Here is a 24,851-nt window from a genome sequence, read left to right as displayed (position 1 = left end):
ATATTTTGGTAGCTTTAGTAGAATAAATATGTGACATCAAAGAGAAATTAATATAATGACAATGATTCATATATGTGTGTATATATATATAATAGTGCTTAGTACATTTGCAGCAATCCACAAATTCAACATTTACATTATAATTATATATATCGAATAAAATCTTAGTTACCTGGGTTTGTTGGTATGGCCTCTGAACTAGGTTTGGGTTTGAACCAATGCCAAATTCAAGTCCAATTTGTCAAAAATTCGCCTAAGTTTCAAAAAAAATTGGGTATCAACGGCTCCCTGATTTTCCTACAAGATTTTATAGAGTAAGCATCACGGGTTGCATCTTTGACATAGAGAATGTTTAGTTGCGCAAAATGGACTAGACTAGATCATGAATGTGGAGACAATGAGCTTCTCTAGTGGTCAACATGAACAAGATAAATCCACCAGTGGATAGAACAATGTCTATAACTCTGCTTCTTTTATTACATGATACACTTCTTTCCGAGCTCAACTTGCTATAGGCCTATTATAATAAACAAGGTAGTTGACCAAGGAGCTTCCTTGTTTGTATTCAACTTGTCTAGCAAGGCCTAAGATATGCCAATCAATTGGACAATGCTTTGTAATGATGCTATGACTACAAGTGTAAAGTTTATGGTGTTTTTGTTGTTTAGCTTTAAATGATCAAATCGTATGATTTTATGATAATATGTGATATTCTAATTTTAACTCATGCTTCTCGGCTTCATTAACATATATAAGTTTTTTCGAAGTTTTACATGATTTTGTATAGACGAACGCAAACCCTTTTCCAAAAGTTTGTCATACAAGTGAACTTGTTCTTCGAACCAAACTCAAACCGATAACTAAGAGTAAAATGTAACACAGAACGATTTAGGAAAAACAAATTGTAAAAAAAGGAAGGTCACAAAGCCAAGAAAAGTGTAGCACAACAAGAAAAGCTAACTATCAACTATTGTTGGGTAATTAAAATTTATTTATACTTGTTAGTTAGTCGAAGGGGTACTTAGTGATTTTGGTGTCCGCAATCTATAAGTCATGTAGAGTCAAATAGGAGGACTAGGAAGAGAAGTTACCTTCGGTACTGTGGGCTTACTGCATGACCTACAAAGTGACCACTAGCCAAACATCCTTCTAGTTGATGTACAACCAAGAGGCTATCGTACTATTCCCATCCACAGTACGCAGCCTAGAGATAGCCATCGAAAACAAGTTGGATGACATGGATAGTTTAAGTGATGGGCTATATTTGACAGTCAAAGTGCCTATAGCAATACTTCAAGCATTGTACAAGCAAGAGAGGTTTGTGTAGGAAGAAAATTGCCACCGTGTAGGAGGAACAAAGCAACATAGTGGAGAAAATGAGATAAAATGTAGTATCACAGGTCCTGAAGACATCATACAATGAAGGAAAGGTGTATTATGATATTAAATATGTTCTATTTACTCTCTCTTCTGTCTTTTTCTAATGGTCACTCTTTTTGTAATGTTTCCATAAACTCCTTCTGTTTGTTATGGAAACCTTCTTTTTCACTCTGCAACCATGTTTCTATTTTCTCTCTACTATTTGTTATAGAAACATTCTCTTGTATCTTGTATATATAAATCATTCATGATCTTTGTTTAGTAACACATTCGTTATTTTACCATAATATGGTATCAAAGAAAATTCCTGACCTCTTTGAAAAAATTTAATTTCTTTTTGGAATTTTTAGTTCAAAATTTTTGAAATATTTGCCCGAGTGTGTACAAAATTGGCATCTTTTTTTTTCTCCAAACCTGACTAGGGATTTGGTGTACAATTTTTTCTGCTATTTTGTAGCCTTATTTTTTGGCATTTCAGAGCTAAAGTTTTCTGCACATCTTCTACAAAGGGCAGCGTCTAGGGTGTTTTAAACCCTGTCTGTGATTTTTGTTTAGCAGTTTTGCTTTCCACCATTTGTTTACAGTCAAATCTGCCCTTATTAGTTTTTTTAAATGGCTAGGGTTTCTTTTGAAACTCTATTTTTTTTGTGTCAACTTTAAAAGCTTTTTGCAGATTCTTGGTGGGTTTTTGCAGATCATAACTAGGTCGGACTATCTTTCTTGGGTGCATCATTTTCCGAACCTCAAATTTCGAGTCAACAGATTCAAAATCTAATTTCAGATTTTGTGGATTTTTTGAACTCTCTTCTAGATTTCTCTTCAAATTTTTTGGGTCTTCCATCAATCTACCTCGAAGTTTGTGCCTTCTCAATTTTTACATTTTTTTTATTGAAAAATGTGTGATGGCATCTCTCACCAATCTTCTCTTAGAAGGCAGTCAACGATTCAACAAAAAGAGCAACACCTAGAAGTAGAGAATGATGATGATCTTCGAGTACCATTGCCTTGAGGCGTTTGTTCTGGGTACCGAGACTCGTCCTACCACAATCAATGCTACCACAAAACAACAATGCAAAACATGCAGACCTCTCTGATCAACCTGAGGCTGCCTTTTATGTTTTTTGAGGACATGCAAATTTCTATTTTTTGAGATAGATTGACCATTAAGAGAGGGTATTACGATATTAGATAGGTTCTATTTACTCTCTCTTCCGTCCTTTTCTAATGGTCACTCTTTTTCTAATGTTTCCATAAACTCCTTTTGTTCCTGATGGAAACTTTCTTTTTCACTCTACAAGAACGCTTCTATTTCCTCTCTACTATTCGTTATAGAAAAATTCTCTTGCATCTTGTATATATACTATATAGATCATTCATGATCTTTTCTTAGTAACATATTCATTATTTTACCATAATAAGGTGTATGTTGTACATCCAAAATTATACAAAATATAACCTATGTGAACTAATCCAAAACAGGCGTTTCAAAAGCGACAAGCAAGCCATAAGTAGGATATAATGCAGCAAGAGACATCGGATATAATACTTTGAAAGGCCACAAAAAGACACCATAAGCAAGGCAACCACTGGGAGTAAAGAAGTTATAACAGTTAGGGTAACAGGTTGTGCAGAATTGTATCATAGAAGAAAGATTGGAAGAAGCATATAGAGTCGCCATTGAGTAGTTCTTTCAGAATGAACAAAGATATAATAGTGTTGCCTTCAAGTGTGAAGATTACAGGTAAAATCGACGTAGAGAAGAAGAAGGCGGAGATATAAGAGTGTTGCCTTCAGGTGTGACGATTACAAGTAGTAGCAACATAGAGAAGAAGGTAGAGATATAAGAGTGTTGCCTTCGGGTGTGAAGATTACAAGTAGTATCAAGTTACAGAAGAAGAAGCCAAAGCCAAAAGTACAAATGAAAGCACAGAAAGATATTATCACACCAAAATATGTTCCATTCGAAGGGTTAAATTGTAATGGCCCCTTATGTAAACCCTTGGAATTATGAGGTTATTAAGGAATAATTCAACTTCAAGAAAGTCCTCTCTAATTAAGGACTTCACTTATAAGGAGAATATAATATCTTGATACTTTGCTAGAATTATATTGATAATACCAATTATTGAAGAATGATAGTCTTTCAACATCTGAACTGTTTTATTTATAATATACAGTAATCTTGTATCATACAATTGATGTCTTAATCAATATAAGATGTTCAATTAGATAAAAGTAGTGGATATCTTTTATGTTCAGCCCTACAACATGTGATTCTTATTTATTTGATGGAGCATCTGTTACTGCCCCTGATCTAGCTATGTGGATTGTGCTAAGGTTATCTATCATATGTTTACTATATTCTGATATTATTATGCATATAAAGTTTAAACAGATTCAGCCACAATAATAATATTCAATTCATTTCTGATATCTTTCTTGTGATTAATCTCAGAGCATACTTCTTAATCCTTGATCTTTGATAACTCTCCAATCAATATGCTCATATGATAATAGTTAATTCTTTCTGTACAGAATATCAAATAGATGTTGTATTCTTTTAGTTCCAGTTTTCCTCTTCATTATCTCTGATAGTTAATAAACAGATCCACAACCTACTTCACATATAATTTCTCTTACAAATTTCATATACAATTAATCTATTTCTTTTCTTTTCATCCTGTGTTACTTCCCGAATGGAGGATAGGATTGCCCATATTATATCAAATACTCCGAAATCCAGACCCTGCCCAGACCTGCAGAAAACCTGGACACAAATCTGGACCCTGCGAACCCGAACCCAAATCCGGGCTGCAGGGTGCAAATCTGGTACCCAAACCCCTTAATTACAAAGCAGTAGGGTACCCACATAGCGGTTCTCCCTTAATTGCAACTACAATATGGCACCCTAGCGATTCTCGCTTATTTGCTACACTTTTTCCTTTTTAATTAATTCATTTCTTGAATGTTTTAAATAATAATCAAAATTACATTGTAGTGAATATATAGCTTTAACATTCTTACATTATCGATTAAGACAAATTTTCAAATTGTTGTTAAAACTAGGGTTGGACTTCCTCAAAGCTCCATTGGCTTTCTCCTCCATTTATTGGTTGAATATTGTTGAGGTTTTGCTAATCATATTTCAATAATTTCATCTTCTTAGGTGTTGTTCCTTCTATTTTTGTGTCAAGTCTTGCTTCTATTCTATTGACTATATTCCTTTTCCTGTTCTTATGCCTTGATTCTCATGATTCTTTGCATCTAAAACATAAAATCTTCTTTCTCAAGTCTTCTCGTTGTTTCTGAGCTTTCACATCTTGGCATATGTCTTCGCGTTCATATTTTTCATTGCAGTGGAAGCCTTTACTCTTTGGGAGTTCCTACTTTTGTTTTTCATTCTTACCATGGAATTGTTTGGCATGGTTGCCAAATATGACTGCTCTAACAGAAGTATATCTAGCGATAGGTGCAAATGTCTACTCGTAATCAATTCCTTCCTTTTGAGAGAACCCTCTGGCCACAAAACGTGCCTTGTGTTTCTCTATGCTGCCATTTGCAGCATGTTTGATTTTGATGAGCCATTTGGAGGAGACAACAAATTTACCTTCAGGTCTAGGTACTATATCCCATACATCATTTTCCAGGATGGATTGATACTATTCTATCATGGCATCTTTTCATAATTTATGTTTAAGAACTTTTGTTACACTAGTAGGTTCTAAGTTTATGATCTCGTTCATTCGAGCGACATAGTTTGAAAATATGTTAGGCCTTTTTCTTTCTCTGGATGTCTCTATAGGTGCTACAAAATTTTCTACTTCTCAATCATTTTTCTAGCTCAAAGAGGTATTTTCTTGTTATTGTTTTGATTTTCCTATTGATGCTCCCTCTAAGTCTCAAGATCGGTTTGGATTACATTAGAGGTTTAATCTTGTTGCTCCCTCTGAGGCTCAGAAGTAGGTTCTTCCTCCATGTTTTTAGGTGAGTCTTGAATTTCTAACTCGTCTGAGCTCTTTTAACCATGATAGTATATGGAATCCTGATAGAGAAGATTACAGTGTATACAAATTACTAATGAATTAGATCTGATATATATAAAATTCAGTTCAGACTGAATATATATATATATAACAGTATATACAATATTATATTTATATGTATTCTGAAATGTATCTTGAATGTGAACTGCTGCTGAAGATCAGTGCATTACTGATTTGATTGATGACTGTCTCAGCCGGCGGTCTTGGTATATATAGAGGAGTTCATGTCCATGTCCCTACATGGCCAGTATATTATATGTATATGTATTCTGAAATGTATCTTGAATGTGAACTGCTGCCGAAGATCAGTGCATTACTGATTTGATTGATGACTGTCTCAGCCGGCAGTCTTAGTATATATAGAGGAGTTCATGTCCCCAAAGGATATATATATATATAAACATAAATTTCTGAGACAACCATTTGTAAGTATATGAAATACATCAGAATCATATTTATAATGATTAAGTAGATGTCTGTGTGTGTGTGTGAGAAACACAAGATCATATACTTATGATGTGTACTTCACTTCTAAAGAAGCTAAACTTTAACATTAGATTTTGAAGGCAATGTCTTCCTCGAAGATGAAATCTCTGCTCATCTCTACTTGGCCTTGTCCAGGTATGTATATCTTGTATGCTTTTGAAGTTACACTATAACGTACAAAAATCCCTTTTCTCCCAAAAGGCTCTATTTTTGTCCTTTTCTCTTTAGGTACATGATGATGAAAGTACATAGGACACCCAAATATCCTTAGATGGCTTATATAAGGTTTTATCCTGATAAAAAACTCTTCTAGTGTTTTGTTATCAAGATGTGAATAAGGACGTTTGTTTTGTATGTAAACAGTTGTTCTTGATGCTTCTACCCAAAATTAAGTATCTAGGTTTTGTCCGTACATCATTGATTTTGCAACCTCCACAATAGTTCTATTTTTTCTCTCGGTTACCCATTTTGTTGAGAATTATAGGGTACAGTAAGCCCCCTCTTAATCTCAGCACTAACACAAAACTCTTTACCAGTTTTCTGAAGTGTACTCTTTCCCATTGTCAGTTCTTAGAGTTCTAGTTTTCTTACCAAACAAGTTCTCTATTAGGACTTTGAATTCTTTGAATCTTTTATGGATCTCTTTTGACTCTTTACACCTCAGGAAGTAGATCCAGGTCTTTCTGGAGAAATCATCCACAAACATTACATAGCAAAGAGAACCTCCCATGGAGGGGGTAGACATAGGTCGACATAAGTCTGAGTGGACTGGTTCCAATAGATTTTTAGTTTTTTTCTTCAAACTATTTTGAAATGATTCCTAAATGTTTTTCCCTAAAGCACATCCTTTACATGTCCCATTATAGGTATGGTTTAGTTTGGGCAGTCCTGTTACTAATTTTTCCATGGAGGTTAGAGCACGAAAGTGTATATGCCCTAATCTTCTATGTCAAATCTCGTTAGAGTCATAAGTTTCATGAATGACTGCTTGGTTGGTCTAAACACAGAGTTTCTATAGGTATCCTTCTATTTTTCCTATAGCTTGTGTTTTCTTAAATGTAGCATTCTTTGGCCATGCCAAATCTTTCCCATTCGTGAACATGACTCTTTATCCATTATCTTCTAGGGCAGATATTGATACTAGATTTCTTTTGATTCCAAATACAAATAGTCCATCTTGAAGTTAGATAGTGATACCTGATTCTAGTTTGATGTTACATGTTCCCACTCCTCTTACAGGATGTGTGGAATAATGTCAGAGACTTACTTCTTCCTCAATCTCTTCTACCATAGTATCTATATGTTCTTGGAATCTAGTGATATGTCTAGATGACCCACTATCAATCACCCATGTATTGAATTTACTTGATACATGATTTGATAGTGCTTAATAGAATAGAAACTTCTCATAATCCTCTTTTGTATTTGTTTTCTAACTTAAGCATGGGATGCTTGTTTCTTAGTTCTGTCAGGGCATTTCGCAGCATAGTCACCATATTGACTACATGTGAAACAGTTAACTTGGGAAACATCTTTTCTTTATCTGAATGAACCTTTTCCATTATGATTTTTCTTCCTTTTGAAATTCTCCTCCTTTCCTTCCTATCTTCATTTATGGATTTTTGTTTGTTTCCTTTTGCTAGCTGTCTAGCTGCTTCTTGTAGGCAATCAGATCTTAGATGGTCTAACTTCGGGAGTTTTGACCTTGCACTTATGCCTTGTTTGAATAATTCCCATGAGTTTTGTAGGCCACCTAAGGCTATTAGGGATAATTCTTTGCTATCTATTTCATACCCAATGGTTGACAATTGATCCCCCAATTCTGCTATTCTCATGAATCTCCTTTGTTCATGCTTATGCAATTCATCTATGTTTTGAGTGCAAGGATTCTGCAGGTATTGTTTATCTCAAATATGTTCTCTAGAGAGTTGAACATGAGGTATGCAGTTGTTTGTTTTGCCAGTATAGGTACTATGTAGTCTCTAACAAAATCCACTATCAATTTCATGGCTTTTTTATTGTTCTCAATCCATTGGGATTTTTCCAGTTCATTTTCAGGTTGAGACTTGTTGTCTTGTACATATGAATCTAATTTGTTCTCTTTTAATAGCATCATCATTCTTAACTTACATGCTGTGAATTTGTTTGCTCCTTCAAGACGGTCCTCAAATCTGATTACTGTTGCCATTTGGAAGAATTTAATGTATGTGCAATATCAGGTGAATAATCTGATTTCTCAAGTTTAATTTTGGATCTACTCTAGACTGGTTCTGATACCATGTAAATGAAATTAAACTTTTGATCAGACTGTCAGACTGTGATATATTTGACAATATGAGAGAACAGATTACGATCTAGAGAGAAAGTTCATTTATTGTTTTCAATGATCTCCTCTTTGAGATCGGTCACCATATATAGTGTCATCAAAAGACATAAGGAGGAATGGATGTGATTGTTCAGGGAAATGTCCTTTTGAAGAGACACAAAGGCAAATTTCTAATTAACAACCAAACCCTATAGTTTGTGGATTAACCATTGTGCCATTTGCAAATGCACCCAATGGTTATCAAGCATGATTACATGCTAAACAATTCATTCGTATCCTCCAATATTATTAATGTAGTGGATCATTTCACACAATCCATCCTGATGCACATATGATCGATATGTATCAGGGATGTACAGTCTGATCCAAGAGATAACAGTAATCTGATTGCTCAGATTTTCATAATTAGGTTCATCAGTTAATGCAAGGATGACCCTAATGAATTTTATGGCAAGATAATTTATTGTCTAAGTGTGTGTATGCATGTATACCAGTTCATATTTTGAACTGGTATATATACATTCACACACATATGCATACAATTTGCCAGTTTATCCTTGAGTTCTGACCAACACTATCACGTTTTAATAGTATGTACTATGCAACCAAAATAGTTCAATCAGCTAGGAAGCACACCAAGAAAAGACAACAAGGGGAGCTATCTAAATAAGCAACTAAACAAAAAAGACATAATATACTAAAATAAGAAGTATGTTAGCAAAAGTGAGGCAAAACCCTTCAATGCCGGAAATTAAATGAATAGAAGTGGCCATCAGAGTAGAGTCTCATCTATGTTGCTGGTTCTGGTTTGGAACCTAGTTCAAGTTCATGGATTTGGTTCGCAGATCTGGCAATTTACACACACACACACACACACAGAGTTATAAAATGCTACAGAATATTAATAATATAAATATAAGATAATAATATATGAATATAATATAAGTAATAGAGTATACAAAGATTTAAAATATAATATTTTAATAATTATTAGAAATATCTACACATATTTCAACCAGACCCAGATCCAACCACTTGGCCCACAGATCCAGTAACATAGTCTCATGATACAGAACATGAAGAAGGGCTATTCTTCATGAAGGCCAAAAAACTGGTCTGTCAGATCTATCAAGCATTCTGAGATTATTATTTTTTGTCTTTGATCACTGAAAGTAATACAGTTTTTTTCTTAACTTTTTAGAAAACATCTAACAATTACCTTGTCATAAAGGCCAGACTCTTGACACTGCCGAGCAGCTTCAAGCAAGAAGAGGTGTTGAGTTTGCCTATCAGGTAAAAATCTCCTCAGAGCACCTTCTGATCCAGTCCCATTAGGTCCAAGAAGAAGCATGATACCCCCCTCCCTTAACAAAATCTCTATCAGAAGTTGTTTTAACATTATATCTCTTTGTCTCTGCTGATCAACACTGGTATGGCCCGTCCATGAAGAAGCACCACCTCCCATGGAAGAAGCAGCTTGTGCATAGTATTCCAATGCTAGTGGCAAGTTACCTAGCCTTACATATAACGAACCATATTGTTGTATTACGCTAGCAAATTCAGTAACAGCATCCATTATCCCAAGCTTGTGTGCACCTCCAACTCCCTCTGATAAGACTCCATGATCAGCCAGTACAATGGAAATATGTACAGCATCAATATTATAGCCTTCATTGCCAGCTTCTTTTGTGAGATATTGAACTGCCGACTGCAGCTGAATGCTTAAAAGTAGCACATATGGATAAACCAATGGGTCTTTCCCATTCTTTGTGTAGTATGATGGCTCGAACTTGTTCAGGTAGTTCTGAAGATCTTCTAAACTATATGGTGCCAGACCTTCTGGAACAAGTGCTAAGGATGAACTTGCGCCCCCAGTGTCTCGAACAACAGCTAACTTGAACCACAAGAAATCCTCAATGGTGCTGAATAACATTGGAAGGTCTCTAAGCAACCGGTCAATTTGCTGGCGGGTCCCAGAGACAATGGCATACAGTAGCAACTTGTGTTTATCATATCCAGCCCTCCCTGCACGATCTCCCAGTCTTAACATGCGTTCACATTCTTCTGCAACCACTGTTGAAGTTCCTGAAGAAACCATGCCCCCATTTGATATCCATTCTGCAAGCTGTAAAGGAAAAGTAAAATATAAGGAAATTAATTTACCGTGAATCTTGAATCCCTAGTCAGTTTGGATTGGAAAATGGGCATACCTGTGGGGCAAACATTTGGCTAACTCTAGAAGACTGTGCTACCAATCTGGCTTCATCATAATAACCAGTCCTCAAACAAAAGTAAATCTGCAGAGAAATTCCATCAATCTTCTTGTGCAATTGCCTTAACAAAACAGTATTCACTCCTCAAATTACATAAGAAAAAAGTCAGCTAGCCATGTCACAGTTCAAACCAGTATTTATCACAATTACACTCAAACAAAAGAACAGTTATTTCAGAGCATCTTAAACGGACAAAGTCTTCCACCAAAGAAAAGAAAGGGAAATAATAACAAATGAAGTATTATGATTATCTGCTAAAACAAAATGATCAATTGAAAATCACTAGAGAACTCACAATAGCCTTTTTTTACAGATCCTAACTCTGTTTATATCATAGCATAACAGTTGCTTTTTGACAACAGTAAGTCCAGAAAGCATACTGAACAAATCAAAACAAGGAAGAAAACCCCAAACAACGATCATATATGCAAAATTACATCATCAACAGTTCAAACTTTGGCCCTTCTTACTTTAAAGATCGATCGTTTGTTTGTATCAGAGCATAATGATTGTTTTTTACCTGTAATAACTCCAAAAAGCATACCAAACAAATCAGGGCAAGAAAGTGGGTCCCAAACACCAATCATTTAGACAAATTGGTATCATGAACAGTTCAAGCTTTTGTCCTTTCAGCAAAAGGGACTGAAACTCTACAAACAAGAAGACTAAAAATCATAACAACATTCACACATGCAATAACTTACGGATAACAAGAAGGAATGCAGGACTCTTGCTATATTGCACCCTTCAAAAACATGGATATTGCACCAACATCTCTTCTTGTAGCAAAGTTGCATGGAAACTGATATGGATACAGATTCAATTAAGGCCAAATTTTTAAGACCTCCGATATTGATACGGGTAGATATGAGACTAAAAAAAAAACATAGCCTATATTTCACATGATATTCAAAGTTATTTGAGAAGATTTTCAGTACTTTAAGAGTAATAGACACATAATTGCTACATAAATAATTATAAGTTGGTTTAATAATTTACAAAATGCCAAAAATAATAGGGTGACACTGGAAGATAACCCAAAAAAAGGATCATTGAAGAAGAAAAAATTTTCATTTTTTCCCTCATTTGGAGTAAGTTTTGTTTATACTGAAAAAAAAAAAAATTTAAATGGCATGATTGGAGTTTGTTTTGAATTAAAAAGACTTATCATTGAATTTTAGAGAAATCAAATCACACAATATCTAGCATAGTTTGAAAATCAAAGTTTTTAGTACATGTGAGTACAGTACCTGATGTGTACCCAAACCATACCATATCTGTATCCTATACTTATATATGTATAGGATACAGGGATACTAGATCCAAAGAGAGTGCAGAGATATATAGGGTTCTGTCTTGTAGAGATTATGTGACATGAGCATCTCAGACCTCTTTACTATTGTCATCATAAGGCGCAATGAAATAGTTGTTGGCATATCTTGAACAAACTATGGACTTCCTCAATCTGCCTAGTATATACTGGAAATTAAAAAAGCTTTCTTTATTATTATCATCATAAATCCTATGAGACGATTATTGGCCTGCCTTAGACTAGCCATTGACTACCTCAATTTGTCTACTATTTACCAGAGATCATAAGAGGCTTTTTCTCTCAGTGATTTCTTGTGAACTACGGAGATGAGCAGAACTTTCTTAGGTAAAGTAATCTTATTGATGAATATTGTACCTTGTATAATGTATTTTGTATTGATCACTATGGTTCATTTCTCTGACGATAAGGCCCCCTCCATTCATTTCTCACTTTATAATTAATTTATAAAGCAACCTTTTAAATTATTTTAAAAAGTCACTTTATTTTGCTAAGTTAAATAAAATAAAGTGGCTTAAATTTATTAAAATAAGACATAAAAGTTAATGTTACATTTATTTAAATAATTAATTACATTCACTCTCAGCCACTAAAGACTGTTAACAGTTACGGCACCTGTGGCCCACTGGGGACGTAAAAAATAGCAGTACCTTCTAAATAATAGAAAGTGGGCTCTGATCCCTTGAAACTCCACCAATTAACATCTGATCATTCTACTAACTTACGGAAGATCACCAAGATGTGTAGAACCATCCTAATGCCTTACTATAAATAGCAAGGTCAGACCCCCAACATACTATTGACTTACTATAAATAGTAAGTTTGTCCAACCGGAACCTGAGGCATTCTTGGAAGACAAACCTCAAAGATGATGATGCACTGAGAAAGAAAACTCAAAATAAGGGCACTCAATGTGCCCACTGATGAAGCCAACATGGTCTCCAAATCATGATATTAGCCTACAGAGACCCAAGAGGTAGGCTAATTCCTGAAAAACACTGACACTTCCGAAGGTTCAAAAATAGGGCATTGCAGAATGCACGCTGCTATTTGGGCAATTGATCTCGTTGTAAACTATATCAACATTCAATTCTACCAATTAAGGACAGCCTCCTTGACCTCGGCTATTGTCAATTGAATGTTCAAGTTCAGACTGAATGCAGCTAATAAAGGCAAGAGATTTATATCTCAGTACTATTCTGACTATGAATTTACTATTATTAAAATTCCCATATCTTTAAATGCAATGAGCTATTCAGTATTCCAAACTAATTGCAAATTTGAAAGTTGAAACTACATGTAAGTCTAAAAAATAAATCCCTGCAATCAGGGATTCTTTATGCTCAATATATTTCCTAACTATTTGAAAAAAAAAAATTGTGGAAAAAGGATTAGAAACAATTGTGGGTGTAATCCATATTTCTTATAATATTTCAAAATTCTGGTGGCAATATACCATTACATTCCACTTCCACAGGGAAACGTCCTCCTATAATAATACTCGAGAGTCAAAACACTACTGTCCTTCCTCATAGGAAAGATAATAAGATAGCTACACACTAACTAGTTTATATGTGACACAAGAAAAGAATTAAGATAAAAGAGGGGCAAACATAAGAATAAGAAATGAAAGAAGAAAATAAGAGCTAAGAAGTGGGCTTTATAACAAATGAATAATACACCACAAATAGGGCGCTTGAGACCATTAGATCTTTCCACCAGAACAAGAAGGCCCAATAATGTCCTATTATATTAGAAACACCAAAGACCATAGATGAGATTATCATTTCTATAGGCCATTATATGCAGCTGTGTCTGTCTTAAATACAACATTCATTTAATAATCATTGAGAAGATGGTGCCTAATGTTAAGACTAGATTTTTAAAAAAATCCAAACACACAACCAATAAGAATCTCTTTGCATGTGCTGTAGCAATTTAAGAAAACCCACACAACCAAAATTGATCTTTTAAGCCCCAACAGATAAATGAAAATACATCACAATGCATATATTTAATTCTTATCATGTATGCAAATTCACCTTAAATGAAATGCAATATCATTTCAAAGTGGAAAATATTTAGCAGTTGACATGGTGCTTACCTGCTGCCATGTGGTGTCTACTGGAGGATGCCGACGTCCATCTGATGCATCAAAATCCAGTACAGGATGATCCCTTAGACGAACCTGAAATTAACACTCATTGGAATGTTACAATCCACTTTAGCCATTGGGTTTTATTTCGCTATTTGTGAAATCTGTCAACACATTTGTAAATGTAAATAGAAGATCCTCTGTAGGTTGGCAATTAATTCAGAGAAATGATCAGGAACCAGAAAGGCTCGTACCCTCAGAAAAGCTCGAATCCGTTGTAAATTACCAGTAGCACCTCCCAGGGCAGCCTGTAATTTAATGATCAGATAAATACTACGCAAATCAGAAAGTATAATAGAGAGGCTTACAAAATTCCAGGACGTTTACTGAATATCTCAGCAACATATTATGATTTTCTCATATATTAGAATTATGACAGAAAGTATCTCAACAAACTTAGTGGTAACTGTCATCAAAGTAAATCAACATAACTAACCTAGCCATTACAATCTTGTGTAACTGCCTAATAACTCCAGAAATGTATACAGAGAGGTCCAACTTAATGACCATTTTGCAGAACCCTACTGATTATTGCATTGTTTCTACAGAAATGAACTTATCCAAGCTCAGTCGAAAACAATTTTTTTAGTCCAGAAATACTGGATTGTACAAAAAGAAAAAATAACCAAGACCTAATGTAATATATTATTATTGTTGATTAATACTGCAATATACCTGTTCATCTTATATAGCTTGTCATGAATTTCTTGCTTTACAATACTATAGTTTTTGAGCAATTAATTTGTGGGATATGCATGGATTGGCAATGCAAGAACCAAACCATCTTATCAGATAATTATTAATATTACATATTCTTATTAATCAATCCATTTTCCAAATGTCTCTATATCAGTAGGAACTAAGCTATATCAGTTACTGAAATAGCTATTGCCAGAAAAACAGCAGATATAATTGCTGGTCTTAAATGGATCAACCAAGTCCATAACAATGACAGTTTGATATAAACCCTGCCTTGGCAGATGGTGTCTTTATCTTACAAATATCAAATGATTTATGAAAACTAGGAATTTACTGTGAAATCCTATCCATAGATGGTTTTTTTGTGCACAGAAAAACTCCTAGAGCACAGCCATCACAGGAGGGTACTGGGTGGAACAACGATGGGCATCGGCAGGTTGACATTCAATGTGCCAATTTTTGGTCTTTTGACATCCCGTTCAATGTTGCAGCTAGCCCCTATTAGCTGAATTTTATAACAGGAATTACTGTGGCGGGAAAGGGCTACAAGGCGCTTACTCCTAAAAACATGAGTCGGAGGTTAGTTCACTTGTTTTAATTTTTAAATATTTTACAGTTTTACAATTTACTTCGTTTTGTTTGATATAAGTCTTTTTTAATCAAAATTGTGTACTTAACGTTCAAAGATGTTACTAGGGCCAAAGATGTGGTGGAAGACCAAATATTACAGTGGAAACAATTGGCTGCATAATACTTTTAGATGGATGGTCAGATGGAAGAAACCATACCCTCGTCAATTATTTGGTTTCTTGGAAGGGTCAAGTGGTCTTTTTGAAATCCTTGGATGCCTTGGATAAGATAAAGACAACTGAAACTTTGGCTATAATGTTAGAGCAAGTTGTGATGGAAGTGGAGGTTGGTAATGCAGTGCAAATAATAACGGGAAATGCAGCAGCATATGTGGCAGTGGTTAGGGACCTACAAGATAAGTATAGTACACTTTTTCGGTCTCCTTCTATGGTGCATGTACTTGACCTTCATTTGGAAGACATAGGAAAATTGGATTAGGTGAAACCAGTTGTAGAGGAGGCAAAAATAGGTAGCAAGACATATCTACAATCACCCTTGGGTTCTCCACTTGATGAGATAATTCACCCATAAGGACTTGGTTAGACCTGCTGCCACAAGGTTTGCAACGATTGTCTTAATGTTGCAAAGTGTTATTAGTTCTTTGAATCCTTTGAAGCAATTATTTGTGCGTCAACAGCGGCTAGACTCGAGCTATTCAAAGAAGCCTAATGGACAGAGTGTTGTATAGATCGTCTTTGACAACCACTTTTTCGATGGTGCTACAAAAATTGTGAAGGTAACTTGGAAACTTCAAAAGTTGAATATTTAATTTTCTTGTATTCAATAATCAAGTCTTTCATTATTAAGTTCTAACTCTAGTCTCTGATTAATAAGAGTCTTTTTCTACTTTTCAATTGTAGCCGACGGAGCCTTTAGTTAAAGTTATCTGCTTGGTAGTTGGGGAAAAAAATCCCAATGCAGTATCTTTATGAGGCCATAAATAGGGCCAAAGAGGCTGTAAACAATTACTACAAGGTGGGCAGCCTAAAACTTGATGCCATATGGGAAATTATTGATAGGAGGCGGAACGATCAGCTCTACCAACCCATTCATGCAACAGGGTACTTCCTCAACCCTTGTTTTTGCTTCTCTCTATCCTACGGGGATCCCAATGGAGAAGTCATGGAGGGCTTCATTGATTGCATGCATAGGATGGTACCTAAGGTTGACGTGAGAGACCTCATTGTGGCCAAGATGGAAGAGTATCATAATGCATTGGAAAAGTTGTTCTCCTCAAACTTAACAAGAGGAAGAAACACTCAAACCCCAGATACAATATTTGGATTTTTGGTCTTTCACATGCACGATAAGTAGATAGAAACTAAGTTACTAAAATATGTTTTCAAATTGTTTTCTAACTCTTTATTATTTAACTTTCAGATGCTTGGTGGCGAAATTCAGATGGAAATGTTCCAAATCTGCAAAAACTTGCCCTTCACAGTTTATGGCAGCCATGTAGCACCCGATTTTGAACATAATTGGAGCTTATTTAAGGCCATTCACACTACAAAGAGGAACAAGTTAGCATAGAGTGCATTATAACCTTAAATTGCGCATAAGAAAGGTAAAGTTAGCAACAATTGGCCCACTTGATTTGGATAACATAGATCTCTGCTGTGATTGCAAATCATAGGAGCAACCGCCATTGCTTAGAAACGATGACATCTATGATTTGGAGAGGCATGATATGGAGGAGGACGGACTCATAGTGGGATTGGATGAAGTTGATCAGGATGAGGGCACTCTGAGTGAGGAGGTTACACATGTGGAGGAGGCATTGCCAATGTTAGCACCATGTCCACCTAGAATGGAGGTCCACTCACAGCCACAACAGACTTCTAGGGCTGGATTCCCTTTCACTATAGCAAAATTTTCTAAAGCTGCTGGGAAGGGGAAAAGGAAGATGTAACCTATTTTGATATTTACTTGACACGTGTATTTGCTTATAGATTTACAAAGACAATTTCTTATTTTTAGTTTGCTTTATAGTTCTGACTATCAGACTGCTTACAAGCCATCAACATTCCATATAAAGATGTGATTTTGTATCCTATTTGCATTTATACATACCTAGATCAGCTTGTTTGATTTGTTTACTCATTCAGTGACTCTTTAGATGCATCTCCTTGTTGAAATTTGCAAAAAAAAAAATGCATTTACAATCAAATTTAAGCAATTTTTTAAGTTCCTAATATTTTCTCAAGAAGTTCCTACATTATCTCCAATATTCAGCAATATCTTTTTTTAGTCCTTGGCGATAGGTTTTCGTTAACAATAAGTTGAACTATGAGATATCCTTGGACAAGGATTCTAACTTCTAAGCCATAATCCCAATCTTGCCAGATAAAGTGCTTACCTCATACATCACAAAGAAAGTGAATTTCAGAATAACAAAAACAAGCTATACTTGACACATGGAGGGCAATTCAAAACAAAAGACATTAAAAAAGGGATTGATAAAACATTTTCAAATATTAAAATTTAAATGTCAAAATAATCCAATTCTTAAACAATGAGTTGAAAGAAAATTCAATAATAAAAAATAGTTATCTATAGGCAAATTAAGTGACCTGAGCAGCATGACTATGGATGGTGTCCAATATATACTTCTCATAACCAGCTTCTAAATGGCGTCTTGCCCCAATAACCATAGCCATTGTTCTAGACAAATTCTTTGGCGCTTCTTTATCTTCCCCAAGCAATGCCTACAAAAAAAGTTCAAAGATAAAAACGACAATTATCATGAAAAGACTGGTACACAAAAGATAAAACCAAACCCCATGTCAAACAATTACAGAAGCTTTCAATCATGAATCGTCTTCATACAAAATCAGAAATGCTCTGAAAAATTAAGATTAAAGATAATATTTAATTCATTGAGCTGTGATGACACAACAGCCATACAATGAAACAAACTTTAAGATAACAATCTTATCAAAGAGGTTACCTGAAGCAAATTCCAGATCTTCTGCATGCTAACAGATTTTGAGCCAGATGTCTCACTGGCTAGTTCCTCATAAGCTGTTTTGAAAGCTGTTGCCACCTATGGGTGAAATTAAGAAAAGGAAAAAATCATCAAAACAAAATTCCTAGCAAGACAATATTTACTGAACATGTATAATTTACTCATGAAGCTCTGCTTCAGCGATCATTTAAATTATTTACTTGTATATAGAGGGATGACTTATAAGTTGGACTTGCAATCCGCCCATTCAGAGATAGTTCTCTGCTACGTTTGAAAATGATAAAATATTAAATGCAATGGAAGGAAACAAAGAAATTCCTGTGCAATCCAGGGAAATCTACATAAACTTTCAACTGCGTAAAGAAAATTTAGAGATGCAAAATCATTAAGTATGCATGCTCAACCCTATAGCATCAAAATCTAGTATCTACATCAAGGAAAGTCCAGACTCATACAATATCATAGCACATCTAAATCTAGAGTCACCTTGAAAGGAAGACCGCGTTCTCTTTGAGCATTGAGATTCCTCACAACATCTGCATAAGCGGAAGCCTTCTTTTCTAGAAAAGGTTTCTCAGTTGTAGGCACTATCTCCATACTTTGTGCACCATGTGAGAAATGTGGAGTTGCTGTACCTGATAAACTTCTGACACTTTGACTTATACCAGAAGAAGAGATACCGCCATTTGCTTTAGAACTGGTTGGAAGTCTACTCAGATTGAGCAAAAAATTGCGCTTTTCTTTTTCCCAATCATCCTACAGATAAATAAGTTAAGGAATTTACTCTATGGTGATAAAATTGACTTTATTAAAATAGTATAAAAGAAAATACAAATTTTACAAGTAAGAATTTGAATTACAAAAACAGATCCTAGTCACTACTATAATCATAATGGAGCCTAAACCGTCGAACAAAATGATAGCATCCATTATTAAGTAGTGTACCAATCAGAGAAAATACCAATTTCCATAAATAAAATCTCTGAAAATGGATTTACTGATTCAACCCAAAACTCATATGCACAATATTTACGTTGCAGATGTCAAGGTTAATAAATATATTCTTCTACTTCTATAAAGCTCATCCACACTTTAAAATGCTTTCAAGTTGAAGAAGCTAACACACTAGAATTAGAAAGGATAAACTCTACTCCCTATACTCAATGCTTTACACCAAAAGTAATAGTTGATGTGGGAGAGAAAGTGTGTGTGGCAGTAAAGCTGGATAATCAAACGCATATTTCAAATAAAAAGTAGTGTATTAGAATAACAAGTCTTAAGGAAGACCAAGTATACCTCAAGAACTTGCAACATATAGTCATCAAAACTCCGCAAGTTGTCCCGTTGGGCTGCTTGTATTGCAGAAAGCATTGCCATTTCATGAACCTGACAAAAGTAAAGCAAATTGGACAAGTCACTATATAAAAAATACATGTCTAGCATTCTACAGCAAAGAAATAGCAAAGATACAGCTCTCAAACAGTTATAATCCAAACATAGCAAAAAGTTTTAGTAAATGCCGAAAAAAGTGCAAAAGAGACATAAAGAGAAACCAATAAGATTCAAAAGCTTACTGCAATAAGATGTGATGCAAACGTACAGATACATTTTTAAATGTCATTTGAAGAATGCCAAGACCTAAGACAAAAGAGTTTTTGTGATGTCTCTCAAGACCTCCTGTTGGAAATCAAATGCTTAGAATAAGAATGTTTGGTATGTCAATGTGAAGGGACTGAAAACATCTATCTTGGAAGTATATATTGAGGTTGTTACTTCGTATTTGGACGCCATGCAAAGACACGTAGGATGAAGACATCTTATAGCCTACATGTCCAGAATAGGGGTCCCCAACATTACAGGATACTTCCCTTGTCCCATCTGGGTACATGTATCCGATAGCAATGACAAGTGTCATACTCCTGCTTCCCCGGATACCACAAGGATACATTATGAGGGTGCACCCATATATGAGCCTATATCCGGACTATATCTTATACATATGGAAACAACATCACACTGCCTATTACCATATCCAGTCAGGGTTCATAAGGAAAAATTAAAATGTGCCAAAAATAAAATGTCTCCATACACATACATATTATATAACTAAACAAAGATAAATAATAAATACTACTAACTGATATACAAAAATCAAATATATCTATATACAATCTTTTAAATAAAATAAATGTCCTTGATATAAATAATTGAATAGATGCATACTTTTACAGTGCCATTTCTAGTTGCAGCCATTGCTTGAAAATTAACCATATTTGTATCCATGCAACTCTCTTGCCTTCATGATGTGAGTCCGAAGGTTGGAGAAGGATATCAATCTATGAAGCAGTGTGCATACACACATGGAGGAAACCCCCAAAAGAGTATGTCCTAATTAGTTGATTAATTTATTTAAAGTATGTTGTCTCCGGGAATTACCAATGGCATACCCCATCATTTCCTATTTTCGCAAAGACTTCATTAGAAGGATTGTATGATGAAAACATGTGAATTGTCAATCTAACCCCTTGGTTATGATTATGACGATCATGAATTTAAATTGTATTCTTGATATTGTACACAAGATTAACACTCGATAAGTTTTCCAAGATTGACTACATGTAGCTCCGGAAACCATTTGAAAAAATATGGATTACAGTAATACATAAATTAATGTTTGATCTAGAGAATTATTTGACAAGGATTGTCAACTTTTTATTATTAATTTGAGTAATGCCTACCTAGAAGATGACTAGCTCATATTTTTTAGTTTATTCAAACTACAAAGTTCTAGCAAACAATTAGTGGTTTCATGACTTGTTCATACATTAAAGCTTATTCAAACTACAAAATTCAAGCTAACAACCATTGGTTTGTTAGGCGTGTTTTTATACCCCTTAGTTTTGAAACTTCCCCTCTCATCCTTCAAAGTCGCTTGATTGCTCCTTTTTGTTACTCGTGGTGTCACTCCATCAGCCCTTGTGATAACCTTACAAATTGTGACCTTGCTTTGAGTGTTCCACATCCTCACGACCCGAAGTCTATGTCGCCTAGTCACCCACTATCATAAGTTGGCAACCTCCAATCCACACCTTGAAACTTTGGCAAACAAGCGCTTGTCGTCAGTGAGTTCTTCAAGAAAAGGACATCATCACATTACTTCGTATTAAATCAGGCGAGAGGCAATCTTTCAAATGAAGCATGTTTTTCGAAAATAGAGAAATTAAGTGTTTCCATGGCGTGGCGACCTACAAAAAGCTTAATTTTTCGTGTGCTAACCGCATTACAGAGTTAATTGGGTTTGATACAAATGGAATCTTTAGCCACTTTATTCTTCATCATTCATCTTGCAAGCTTCATCAATCCAAAGTTTCTCTCTTGCTAAGATGGGAATTCCATTGCTAGAAAGGATACAACCATGATGACCCTCAACCCATGCTTCAACCAGATCTCTAGGAAACTGAGATAAAGGAACAGTATGGCATCCTCTCTAGCCTGTACACTGTTGCCTAGGACCTGAGGACTACTATCGTCCACTATCAAAGTGACATTTAGGAGCTGGCCCGGGAAAGAGACATACAAAATTTGGCTTTATCCTGGAAGATGCGAAAGATGATAGGGCTCTATACTTCGTGATGGACCTCCTCAGTTTGCTCCACATAAATCCAGAGGAAGGCAAAGAAGTAGGAAACAAAGAAAACATGGATATCGCTCAAGATGGAATCCAACCGTTACATTTCTTGATAATGGAATGCATGCTGTCTTTTTTTGTAATTATCACCTAATGCTATATAAGAAAGTTTTTGTAAATATAAAAATGAGGGTGGTGGTGGGGGTGGGGGGGGGTTACAAAGCAAAAAGAAGGAATTTTTTGTAGAGATGGGTACTTTTTTTGGGTGTTTCATATATGTGATCAGAAAGGCTGTCATCTTTTTGTTGTACATTTGAATTTAATAGAAATTTTGTGCTGCCACTCTCTAGGCCTTAGTTTCTATGTTCTATGGATTACTCTCAAATATTATTCAATTTTGTGCAATGCGTTATCATTGAATAACAGCTACGTATGCCACGAATCTACTATGCCCTATTCATACTATAGTTATGTTTCCTATAAGTGAACTGTGTTTCATTTATATTATTCTTCCACCCTGTCAGTAGTTAGCTGTTTATTTTACATGCATAATCATACACCTTCACTTTCTGGTCAAAAGCACATGGATTTTTCATTCATTGTATATCTTACATGAGGGAGTTGTACCTCTAAAATTCAAAGATGGGTCGGTGTTTTTTGCCTAATCAGTCTGTTGTCCATATTTTGTTGCATCTCTTTTTGGGTTCATGGAGTCAAGCGTACATTTGAAATTAAAGTAACAAAACATTCACTAACATGGTTTCAAAAATTTACTTGTGGAATAACATTGCCTATATTTAGGGGCTTGTCTTGAGGTTTTCACACCATCACTCCATTGCAAATGGGGACCCTCTCTTTTCGCTTAGATTTTCCTCGATAGTCTTAAGATCAATGACAATTTTCAAGTCTCAAAGCCTCAGATTCGAGTTTGAGCAACTTGTTGCACTAGGGAATCAAGTCAAACAGGGATATGACTAAGAGTTAGGCCAGGCTAGTCGATAATGTGGAATTTAAAGTCAAGAGATTTCTGATGAAATTAATTTACCAAACTGTAAAACGATGGAGTGAGAGATGCAAAGAGATGAGAGATGCAGTCTTAACCTAAAAAGGAAAACTGATAGAAGCATGCTAATTCCTAAAATTTGGCTAAGTTAGGAATTTTTGAGAGTATCTCCATCATAACTCCTATGGATCTGAAACCACTCTTAAACATCCTAACAATATTTATATAAAATATAACTTAATGTATAAGTTCTTATACTTAAATGCTATACTTTATATAGCTATTCCACCCACCCTTATTCATACCGAAACTCTAACCTTGGCCATTGTTTGTGTGCCTTATATTGTCTTGATTTCCAGCCTCTCTATTTGGCACGCACCTTATTGATGCTAGATTTCTGTCCAGCCTCCTGGTCTCTGACCCTTATTCGGTCTCAATTTCCACTTGCAATTTTCCGAGTTCACCTAAGTTGATGACAATTTCCACTTTTGCATATTTAAATTTTCTTAGGTCAGGTCCAGTTTCCACTACATTGGATGCACTTGTCTGAGTTGGATTGGATTTCCACTTTACTTTGGATGCACTTGCCTAAGTTGAGATCAATTTCCACTTTTCATTTCTAAGTTCACCTTAGAAAATGATATTTTCCTCTTATCATTTGCAACACATTACTAAGTGATGGGTGGTTTCCACTTTATGTATGATGGTTTTGCCTAAATTGGTACTGGTTTTCACATGATGTTTAATGGGTTTTCCCATAGTTGGAAAACTCAGACTCTCCTCACACTTTGTAGACCAAAAAATTGAAATTGAACTTGGACTCGAAAAAGACTCTGCAAAAGAAAAAATAAACTCATATTACTACCTAAAAAAAAAGAAAAATTAATGCATTTTGAGAACATAAGAGCCATAAATGAAACATTACACGTCATATGAATCCCAGACACTCAATATTTGTAAATTCATCATAGTTTCAGACTTCAAAATGTATATCAGCAACATAATTTTATAAAACAAAATGACATATAGTGACAAATGCTTAAAACAACTAACTGAAGACAACATCTTCCATTCCCCTCTTCTAATTTAACATAATTAATCAGGCCTTGAACTAGTTGGTGTTAATGATAAAATAATTGTCATTGATATCTAAGGATGAACAAAACTATAAGCAACATCAATGTCAAAGGAACATACATGTCATGGAGAGGCATGGATATAAAATTAATTTAAAGGAATTAGTGTATGGAAGATATTGTTTAAATTAAAGATTTAAACATCAAAATGAAATGAGACAGAGCAAGTTCATATCTTATGCTAAGTCACTTCCAAGTCAGCATATAAAGAAAGAAATGAGAAAAGCCCAATAAACTTAAAGTCAAGCAATCAAATAGACGATAAAGTTCAAACAATGACTATGAACATGCAGATAATGACAAGGCCCGATGAAGATAAATAATGATAATAATAAATCTCTTTCCTAAAAACGAACCATACAGAGACAAATCCATAATGTTTTGGCAGAGAAATCTCTCAAGCATATACAACAATCACTGTGCATATAAAGGAGAAATTATGAGTTCATTTAGTGTAACCTTTACAACCTGAAAGAATTAGCAGAGATGTTATCAATGTTAGATAATAACATGAACAGACCAATGGTATAATGATTTGGAAATTACCTCGAGTAATAAACCAGAAGAGTCACCATTTGAACCAGGAGTTAAAACATGCAAGTCAGATGTATTATCACGCAAATGACCAAGACAATAATAATATTTGTTATGAAGACAAAGCAAGATAGTGAATTTATCAATAATGAATCAGCAAAGAAGGTAAGGAGCTTAGAAAGAGAAATGTTCCAACTAGAACGAACTAAATATGTCGTGCATTGCAAAGAATAATGGTTCGTGCATATACAACATTCACATTG

At 34.9% G+C, this 24,851-nt stretch overlaps 1 protein-coding gene across 4 annotated transcripts in view; it reads right to left on the bottom strand.

Annotated features, from left to right (window-relative positions):
* LOC149555147 (nuclear pore complex protein NUP93A-like) overlaps window positions 1-24,851 on the bottom strand; it is a 160,301-nt gene that overhangs the window by 47,247 nt on the left and 88,203 nt on the right. For all 4 annotated transcript variants that reach the window (XR_016364460.1, XR_016364461.1, XM_089829183.1 and 1 more), the window contains exons 6-13: window positions 19,584-19,673; window positions 18,774-19,043; window positions 18,270-18,365; window positions 17,893-18,027; window positions 14,188-14,241; window positions 13,943-14,026; window positions 10,446-10,532; window positions 9,455-10,360 (exon numbers count right to left, since the gene is read on the bottom strand). Coding sequence is in view for 2 of the 4 variants with exons in the window: in XM_089829183.1 (XP_089685309.1) it covers window positions 9,455-10,360; window positions 10,446-10,532; window positions 13,943-14,026; window positions 14,188-14,241; window positions 17,893-18,027; window positions 18,270-18,365; window positions 18,774-19,043; window positions 19,584-19,673 (1,722 nt within the window). In the remaining 2 variants the exon portion in view is untranslated. The remainder of the gene's footprint in view (window positions 1-9,454; window positions 10,361-10,445; window positions 10,533-13,942; window positions 14,027-14,187; window positions 14,242-17,892; window positions 18,028-18,269; window positions 18,366-18,773; window positions 19,044-19,583; window positions 19,674-24,851) is intronic.

This window comes from Cupressus sempervirens, chromosome 5, assembly GCF_028749045.1.
Source record: "Cupressus sempervirens isolate cs-2001-9-10 chromosome 5, ASM2874904v1, whole genome shotgun sequence".
In the NCBI taxonomy this organism is placed as follows: domain Eukaryota; kingdom Viridiplantae; phylum Streptophyta; class Pinopsida; order Cupressales; family Cupressaceae; genus Cupressus; species Cupressus sempervirens.
This window is presented reverse-complemented; position numbering and strand designations above follow the sequence as displayed.